This window comes from Garra rufa, chromosome 6 (assembly GCF_049309525.1).
Source record: "Garra rufa chromosome 6, GarRuf1.0, whole genome shotgun sequence".
In the NCBI taxonomy this organism is placed as follows: domain Eukaryota; kingdom Metazoa; phylum Chordata; class Actinopteri; order Cypriniformes; family Cyprinidae; genus Garra; species Garra rufa.
In genome coordinates, this window is record NC_133366.1 from 27,812,537 (window position 1) to 27,822,854 (window position 10,318).

Here is a 10,318-nt window from a genome sequence, read left to right on the forward strand (position 1 = left end):
CTTTATTACGGGTGTCTGTCAGCGAGGAGATCAATGGAGGGAGGAGCGTGAATCATGTTCTCTTCACCCAGTAGGCGCCATACATACTGTTTCGTTCAAAGCATGTCTGCACCAAATAAAACGCTTTCTAGGGAGCCAAGAGAGTGAAATACAGTTGGCTTTCACAACTCTAACACTGTGACCACTGCTTCATTCAACTAAAACAAGCATTAAGGGGATTCCTATTTATATCCTAAATACATTGCTTTCTGATCACATCTTTAGTTCTGTGGTCCCCATCTAGCTGTTTATAATCCATGAACTTGTTCTTTTCTCTCTCATCTATTCTTTGCACTCTTTAATCTTTCCATTCAATGACAAGCTTTCCAATAACGCCCTCTGAGGACAGGTGCAGTGCACATGGACACAAATTCACTCTTAAATAATCTCAAAGACATTGCATTGATCCAGGAACAAATTATCACGCTGTATGTGTAGCATATGTAAAATAAAAAAAAGGAAATGAATCTATGCCTTTGTCTTCCACACCTTTTCCTTAGTCTCTAGACAGAACACGTGGTCTGGAAACCTATATTGAGCTCTCCATTAAAGTGCAGTCGCTGTAATAGTTAAGTAGACTTAAATATATCTCACCCTGTTTGTTTTAGCCCCAGCTGAATGATCACGCGGTGAGGTTCTATGAGTCGCCTTTTTAAACACTGTGTAGTGGATGGAAAGTGTGAAATCGATCATTATCCAAGAAACGGGAGCTCTGTTGGAGGTTGTTAAGCCGCCAAAGATTTGCAATACATTGAGGCTGCTGTTACAGATTGTAGTAAAGTCACTGGTATTGTGATATTCTATAAAACAGCATGTCAATCTCACCTATACAGGAAATGTACAGCACACTTGTTGAACATAGTTTTCACAACATTATTAACTTTGTTTCTGCATGCATATGCGTGTAAACGTTTTGATGAAAAAATCATGACTCACCGAAAATCATGATTAACCTCTAAAAAATTACAACAACATAAAAAAGAAAATGTAGGAACAACTGAGACCACACATTAACAAAAAGCACATACTCTGGGTGGCCTATAAACTGTTTTAAGATGAAAATAATATGTCTCCTTAAAACAATAACAATTATATATTATTTATATTCTATCATTAAAGGAGAAGTTCACTTTGAGAACAAACATTTACAGATAATTTACTCACCCCCTTGTCATCCAAAATGTTCATGTCTTTTTTTCTTCATTCATAAAGAAATTATGTTTTTTGAGGAAAACATTTCAGGATTTCAAATAATGGACTTCTATGGTGCACCCGAGTTTAAACTTTCAAAATGCAGTTTGAATGCAGCTTTAAAGGGCTCTAAATGATCCCAGTCAAGGAAGAAGGGTCTTATCCAGTGAAACAATCTGTTATTTTCTACAAAAAAAGTACCAACCCAGGGTTTGCAAAGTAAACGTGCAAAAAAGATCTAACACCCATTACAAAAAAAGGTATAATAATGATGTAGAGGGATTTTGAAGTTGGAGAAAAAAGTGAGATGGGACTGTTTCGACCTACCCAAACTGTCATGAACCGAAATACACAGAGTTCACGCAGAGCTAGACAAGACAAGCATTTGAGGTTAAAAAGCATATAGACTGTCTAATTTAAAAAAAAAAAAAAAAAAAAAAAAAAAAAAACGATCATTTCGCTAGATAAGACCCTTCTTCCTCAGCTAAGGAAGAATTTGTATTTAACATGATTACAATTAAATAAAAAACATTAGAAATTGTTCAATTATAATGTTTCATTTCCACGGTTATTTAAACAGTAAATAAATTAGGTTACAGAAAGACATTATTACTAACTTTGATCTTTCGAGAGTTAAGCACTAAAAAACTAATTTATCGTTATAATCACTGAAGCTGTCTACACTGTGAAATGAATCTATTACTGTGTACGTACATCTGTGCTTTGTTGTTTACGATGAAAGAATTCAAGAGATGTGCGCACTCAACAAAACTGGTGAGTTTCAGCGATGACTCATCTGAACGCCTCTGATTGGCCACTGCATTCCTAACCTTAACAAAACCGCGTGTGATGCTATTTGAATATATTTTAAAATGTAATTTATTCCTGTTTATTTAATGTATTCCTGTTCAAGAAATTATCAATATTTAAAACAGTTCAGTACTTTTTTTTCAGGATTCTTTGATGAATAGAAAGATTCAAAGAACAGCATTTATCTGAAATAAAAAGCTTTCATAACATTATACACCATACCATTCAAAAGCTTGGAGACAGTATAATTTGTTTATTTATTTATTTATTTAATATTTAAAATTTTACTTGTTTAGAAATGAATACTTTTTTTGCAAGGATGCTTTAAATTGATCAAAAGACATTTATAATGTTACAAAAGATTTCTATTTCAGATAAATGCTGTTCTTCTGAACTTTCTATTCATCAAAGAAACCTGAAAAAAAATAATGTTTCTAACAAAATTTTAATTTTAATAATAATTAATAATTTTCATTTTTAACAGCAAATCGGAATATTCAAATGATTTCTGAAGAATCGTGTGACTGGAATAATATAGGTAAAAATTCCATTTTGAAATCACAGGAATAAATGATATTTTAAAATACATTAAAATAGAAAACAGTTATTTTAAATAGTACAAATATTTCAAAATGTTACTGTTTTTGCTGTACATTGGATCAAATAAAATGCAGGGTTGGTGAGCAGAAGAGACTTCTTTAAAAAACATCAACTGTTTTAGTGTATGTTAACAGGCCTTTTACTTGCTTAAAAATGTAAACTATCAGTCAGACGACAGAAGGCATGAAGTAGATTGTGTGCAATAGGTTTTTCAGCAAAGATTTGATCACGTTTATTATTTAGAGGCCTTAGAAGTAAATGTGCAAACTATGATACAGTATGCTTAAAGCAGCCAGTGTTGTTTTGGAAACCACTGACTTTAATTGTATGGACACACAGCCTGGGATGGACAGCTGGAGATCTGGGTTCTCTGAGGTACTTTACAATCCTTCCTTGGGAATTAAAGAAGGTGAATTTGTATGAAGTCTCCAAGACTCTTACTGCTGACTGACGTCAAACTCACGTTGACACTCGTTAAGCTGCTGTACGATCTCCTTGGCAACCTATCCTCAAAGGCATTCTGACCCATACAGAGGTGTTCTGACCTTCATCATCAAACCCAAGATGTATATATGTGCTACAGTCAGTGTCTTCCTTTATTTCAAGAAATCACTTAATCAACAGAACATGGATTATTAGAGTAAATATCTAGTCTATTAAAGAACATTAAAAATTAAACGAAAAAATATTATATAAAAAAAAATAATATCTCTATTGGTGGAAATATATAAAAGCATGAGTGTGTTGGTCTGGCACATTATTACAGACCACCTTTTCCAGTAGCAGTGATGTAATGGGGATCTGGGATACTGACCTTGGTTGCGGTTGTGTCCCTCATTGGAAGCCTGCTGCAGCAGCCCACGGCAGGCTTTTATGAATAAGCAAACACACTCAGCATTCTAATGCTACCATGGAGACCTGACCCTAGCCACAGCTTCAGCTTCAACCTCTTGGCTCCACCCATCACTGTAATCCCATCCAATCCATTGCTTCATTTCAATGAACAGGAGTGGCAGGGGGTCTGAGCTCATCTATGAGTTCATCTAAATGGCATTAGTACACTAGCTATTATATGCAAAGAGGTAATGTGAATGGCTGCTTTTTACAAGAAAAAGGCATCATAATAACATATTAATATTAATATATTACTACACAACTATTTTTGCATTAACACTTGACCATGAGAAAAAAGGTTACCCAACCATCTGCAAACACCATGGTGAGGTGCATCTTTAGAATGGAGGATGACTACTCAACCTGATAAGCTAAATGCCACCCATTAGGATAATTAAAATATAGCCCGATTATGCAAAGCTGGAAATGAATGGGCAGTTGACGAATCCTGTGTGGCTGGCTATTTGTGTGGTTAGTTCAAAGATTGAAAACCCATAATGACAATCTTTCTCTTTCTTTTTTTCTTTTTTTTATCAAATGCGCAAGAAGATATAGGAACATTTCTATTTAAATTTATGACTCACTTCTATGCTCATAAATTCTGTTCATATACTTATTAACCAACTCTGGTCATAAAAACAAGAATCAAACTATTTTAAACATCAAACCATTTTTGCCTAATGTACAAAAAATATTATAATGTACAAAATTATTTGTGAGGGAATGACAGATTGAACATTGAAGTTTTTTTTTTTTTAATGAAAAGTTTTTAACCTCATTGCAAAGGATCAATGAAATGTAAATCCTAAGATTTTTTAATTATTATTTTCTTATTTTATATATATATTTTTAAGAAATGTACTTATTGTGTTCATTTTACATTGCAAAACACAGTTACTCTTTATTTTAAGGTGTCCTTGTTACAGTGTAATTATACATTTAAGTACTGACATGTGCTTACAAAATGGTTAGCGTTAGGATTAGGGTTCGGTTTAGGGTTACTTGCATGGAATTATGCATAATTATTTGTCATTATAATAGTAAGTATATGTAACTTGTGTAATAAGGACACCTTAAAATAAAGTGTTACCCAAAACACTTTTGCTGCTATTGAGGTGGGATACGGGTAAGAGTAGGTTTAAGGGTGGGTTAAGGTGTAGCAGTATAAAAAATGATTAGTAGAGAACAACACTATTATGTCTATTGATTGGTTAAGTTTACCGGAGCCAACGACAAGCACTAAAAACAACACAATAGTGATTCTGGTCTGGCCATAAAGCTGTCTTATCTGTAACAATAAACAACTGCCACGTATTTTCCAAGGAGGAAGCACCATCCTTACCTTCTCACTGGTACAAAAAATGTGATCATCTACAGAAAACGGTTTAGTAGTCACCAATATCTGTCCTCTGTAACTCTGGTTTTATATTGTTTTTGGTATTTCAAACCAGGATTTTGGATAAAGAAAATAGCCTTTTGATAGTCATCTTCTGTTGGCCAACACTAATAAAAGCTCTGTTTAAATAACACAGTGAGCAATGACAGAATTAATGAGACAGAGGAGCACTGTCTGCTATTTCTAGAATAAAAAGAGCAGGAAAGCGAACAAAAAAGGTCCCTTCATGAACATGATAACAACACAGGGGCTTCTGTTTGGTACAATTTGCATTTCAGATTTTTCCGATCCATGTGAAGCTCAATGACAAGCAAATCCTGGATCCACTTACAGCTGGTTGAGTCAAATGAGCAAAGCATCCTGTTAAGGGAATAGTTCACCCTAAAAATACAAACTTTGTCATCATTTTATTTTGTCAACATTCTCCCCTGTTACACAGGCAAAAGATGAGTTTGTGGTGAAAGAGGGTGAGTAGAAGATGACAGAATTCATATTTTTGGGGGAACTATTACTTTAATTTATCAATAGATGATGCACAATGGGAACATGTGGAAATCTATATGAGGTGATTATTTAATGATCAATTATTCAATTGTATTGCAATGCAAAGAGAAAAGAGAAGGAAACTGTCTGCAACAGACAGAAGGATAAAGACATGTCCAAAAAATGAGATAACTTTGAAAGAGATGAACAAGCAACTGTGTTAAACCCTTGCAGAGATCATACCCTGCCAAGTATACTAACACTATCTACGCTCTTAGAGAAATGGCGTACTTGTCCTTATCTGTTCTCAGTAAATAGGGTTTTGTCCCAATAGCAATCAATTCCATACCACAAGTCTTTCTATATTGCACATAAGAGTCAATCAGAGGAAATCACAAAGATCTACAATCATTCAGAACCTATATTAGGAAGTTTTCATCCACATTTCTAATTGAAATGTAATGTGGCCAAGAAACAGCAGGTTTTAACTCCTAGTATCAAGGTAAGTAACAAAATGAACTTCTCACCGTTATTCTGTAGCACTTTTAATGACTTATAATTAAATACTTCACATAAGAGACACACTGTACTGTAAAAAAGAACATCAAAGGCATTCCACCTTTGAAGAAATGTACTGTCCACTTTTGGACACTAAATGCGGTCCATGTTATCAGTGATGTGATTGCTTTGTCACAGAACAGCCTAGATGTAACACCAGTGCAACAGTGAAGAGCTCAATATAGTAGCTAAGAATAGCACACTATTGAGTAAAACCTTCTTAGTTTATTCCTCTAATCGCTACCCCCTCCCTTCGTTCATTTGTTTGTTACCTATTTATAATCTCTGGTTTATTCATAGCAATTGAACTGAACCTTTAGCACATTTACACACAATACAAACACAAACATGCAGACAAAAGTAACAGTGTCTTGCACACTCTGATGCAGTGCATGGAAGGTGCCGAATTAAATCAACCTGAAGGCTGATCTGGCTGTCAGAGACGGCGTGTCACAGTGATTACCCATGCTCTCAGTCTCTCTCTGTCTTTCTTTCTGTCTCTATCTCTTGCTGCTTAATCACAGCTGGGACTGGCTATCCCTTGCAGCTGCTTGCCAGAGGCTCTGACTGACTCCTGCCACCTCCCTCTGTATTACGGCCTTCATTCACACTCGCTGGTAGTTTATCAGGCTACGGTAATGCGGTTCGACAGTTATGTTAACGCTTAAAAATGTCTGTTGTCTGAGAAACAGAACAGTCCAAATATTCTACCGCATACATGCTTTCCATTTGAAAGCCATTGATTTGTTTTAAAAGCGTTCAATATAAATGCACTATAATGACACAATATCTTCAGCCGTATTGTGCCAGCAATGATGAGCACTTATGTTTTCCTGCACAGAAGAACAATGATGCAAAACAGAAGACTATCATCCACAATAACACGAAAGACTAATTTGTGGTTACTGGCCAGAATTTCTATCCTCAAACAATAATTTGCAAGCATTTAATAGAAATAATTGTTCAGTAGAGGCTGTTGCAGAGAGATTATTCATATGGGAGGATTCTGAATAGCAGTTCTGTGGCTGTCACTTTGCTGAGATGGCGAAGGTGGCAGTATGAATTGTCCTGAAAAGAAATGTAACACATCAACAGGTTGAAATAAGCACACAGCCTTTCTGTCAGCCTCTGTAAAATTGTGTTGATACTGACTACATTATTGGGCCTACAATTGTTTTAGACTAACCTTTTTCATGAGCAACTTTAGAAAGACACAAATTAATTTTTAGGACTGCAGGTGTATGACAGACGTAAATATCCACTGTCACATGTACAAATTAAATATGTCCCCTGCATCAAAAGGCCTGTCCCTTCATTGTGGAACTAAGCGTGTTTCAGCACCACGGACAGCGAGCGATGAGCAGCAATCGAGTCCTTTTGCCAAATGAACCAGTGAATAAGCAAAACACGCCACCCACTTATTCACCAGCTTATCTGTGCCTCCTTCATTTAAACGACAACTTACAAGCTCTCGGTAAATGTTTGACCATTAATTACGCAAAGCAACACACACGTAAAGAACACGGCAAGATCGCTTCCTTATCAGCACACAGCAACTATACACAGTGTGCCATTTTTTTCGTCGCCCAGGAGCAATCCATTTAAGATGACAGCGGGAGCTCGAAAATTAACCTTAATGTCAAGTTTATGGCGGTTAAGAGGGCACCCTGTTGCAGCGCGCGCAGAGTGCTGTGCAAACAAGACCAATGAGCGAGGGAAAATACTCTTGTGAGAGATTAGCTGAGAAAGCACCGCTGCCTATTAAAGTTATTGAAATGTACTCAGTGTGGTGGACGTGAATGAACACCTGGCGGAGCAGCTCTATATTCCGCTCAGAGAGACGCACCTGCGCGCTATAGAATGACGCAGGCACGTTGAAAGATTGGCTGTGCGGCGTTTTGTACATTGACACAGTAACCTTGGATCAGCAGCAACATTTAATTTCCTCCGTAAGATTAGACCAGAGGAGTGGATTTTGCGTTGATCGCGCTCCCCGGCGAGGAATAAATTGAGAAAGGAGGAAAAGGAAAAGTTTAAAAGCCTGTCTGATATTTCACCCTCCAACTGTCTTGGAAATGGGACGACTGCAAAGTTGGCACCACCAACAGATGCGAAATCCAGGGGGGGTGGGGGGGGGGGCAGAATACAACATGAAATGCACTTTTCCCCCACTAAAACATCACCGTGTTACTGTCACCAGTTACCATGACGACTGAGAACGAAGAGCCAACTCTATTGAATGAAAAGGAAAGATCCAGATAATAAAGCCCTACCTTGCATTCTTCCATGCACGTCCTTACTGAGTACACATCCGTCTCGTATTTGTCTGCCATCATCTCAAATTCCTCATATTTCTCCTGCGCGTGCAGGTCATAACGCTGGTACGCCTGAACGCACAGACTGCACCTGTTTAGATCGCCGTCCACGATCACGTCAAGGCTGCAGTTCAAATTGTCCGGACTTAATGATCCGTAAAGCAAATCCATAAGAGAGTACGAATTACAAAAGGAAAGGTACAAATCGCTTATGTTCATCCACCGCGTCCCCTCCGTTTCCGAAAGGCCCCTGCACAAGTGGTCAGCGTCGACAAAAGTGAAGCAGTTTTCAGACAAACCATCCGGGTGGCAAGTTTCTAGTTGCCACAAAGGTTTGGTAGAATTGACTACAAAAATAGCATCTTCGTTTCTTCTGAGGCTGCTGTGTGTTGAAGGGAGGTCGGGTCTGTGGTTTGCGCTCATGTCCACTGATGCTAACTTGTCTCGGGTCCTTGTCAGTTTGGCCTCGGCGCAGAACCACAGATGATCAGAAAGCAGAACGGTTAGAAATAAGAGGGACGCTAAGGACAATCGCCATCGCTGGGCCCTCTCGGAGTCGGTGAATGGCTTCTCGTTCTCGCGGGGAGCACACCAAATTTTTAAGCCGTCATCTCGCTGCCGACACTTCCAAGCACCGCTGGTCATATTTTGGGAAAGCGCAGCTCTGGCTGACTCCACCGTGGGGGCTTTTCTGCCACAATAGTCATTGACGGGAGGTCTGCCTTGAGTTTTGCCTACTAAACGATGGCTGACGAGCGGTCGTGGCTCACCTCCGCGATTAACTGCAATTCCCGATCAGTTGCTGTGTTCAGGGGGATTACTGCTTTCATTGTCGAATCCCCTCTCCCCGTGCTTCTCCGGAGAAAAACCCAGCTATCTGTAGCAACATGTCTCTCCCTGCTCGTCTGTCATGGGTTCCGCTCTCCCCTTTTGCGCAGAGCCGCTACAACGCGGAAAAGCCACTGTCTGGCCGCTCGCTCTGATTCCGGGCTTTCTGGTGAAAAGCGCAAGGACTCCTCGTTTCAACGCGCCGAATCTCGCCTCCTCGGTCCGACAAGGTGGGATCTTTTCTCGCGAAATGATCCACAGTCATTTTGGCCAAACGTTAAGTTGCCGCCATGTTCGTTTTGAAAGAGTTCTTGAAAGAGAGCAGGGTCATTTGCGTCAGCTCATGCAATGTGATTGATCCATCGTAGCGACCCGGCCGATTTGCAAACTGTTCATATAGCCTGAACTGATACACCGTAGCGAGATATGACATGGTTGCTGGTCAAGAAAATAAGCCCTCATAATCAGCACGTTAGAATCTATAATACGTTTACATCAACAGGTTGAACAGCTGCACAAGAGCTGATACACTGTGAAACTATTCATTATTGCTTAAAACCAACGTTAGAGGTCAGAAAGACTATATTTAATGCACAAAATGATGATGTCGAGATGTTGCCTTATAAAGATGTTACCTTAAAAAAATGACTTTCATTGGAATAACTATAGCAGTCAGATAAATTCAATCATATTTTTGACTAAAATAATAATAAAACCAGATGTTTAAGTACATTTTAGCTTAACTGACAAAAGAACAATTGCAAAAAGTGGTAACCTGCAGTTGTTACTATAGAGACATTTCTATGATTTAACCCACATGATTCAGTCACAGCAAATACTATTTTTTTATTTGACTTAAATAAAACCAGCTTATTTAGATGTTACCATTTTTAAGTATGTGAGTGATTATTATTGGTGGAGCAACTCTTGTAGTGCATAACAAAAAAAATAGTTCTTAAAGGGTTTGTTCACCCAAAAATTTAAATTCTGACTTTCTTTCTTTCTGTAAAAAACTAAAGAAGATATCTGGGAAAAAATGTTTTTTTACTATCTTGTCAATACAGTGAAAGTCAAAGTGGTCTAATATGGTTTGGAACCCAGTGACTTATAAAATCAGTTTTGTGTTCCACAGAAAGAAGAAAGTCATACAAACTATACATTTAAATTCAGTTCAATTTGCAGCATGAAAACAAATTTAAAAAGG

General features: G+C 37.9%; 1 protein-coding gene across 1 annotated transcript; it reads right to left on the reverse strand.

The window, feature by feature from the left end:
* Positions 1 to 8,142: 8,142 nt before the first annotated feature.
* nalf1a (NALCN channel auxiliary factor 1a) lies at positions 8,143 to 9,395 on the reverse strand. Its single transcript, XM_073842619.1, has one exon. The coding sequence runs from the start codon at positions 8,929 to 8,931 to the stop codon at positions 8,143 to 8,145; it is 789 nt and encodes a 262-aa protein (XP_073698720.1). The 5' UTR covers positions 8,932 to 9,395.
* Positions 9,396 to 10,318: the final 923 nt, after the last annotated feature.

Bases quoted from the DNA above. Each gene is read 5' to 3' on its own strand.
- nalf1a (XM_073842619.1), bottom strand. From the start codon at position 8,931: ATGACCAGCGGTGCTTGGAAGTGTCGGCAGCGAGATGACGGCTTAAAA.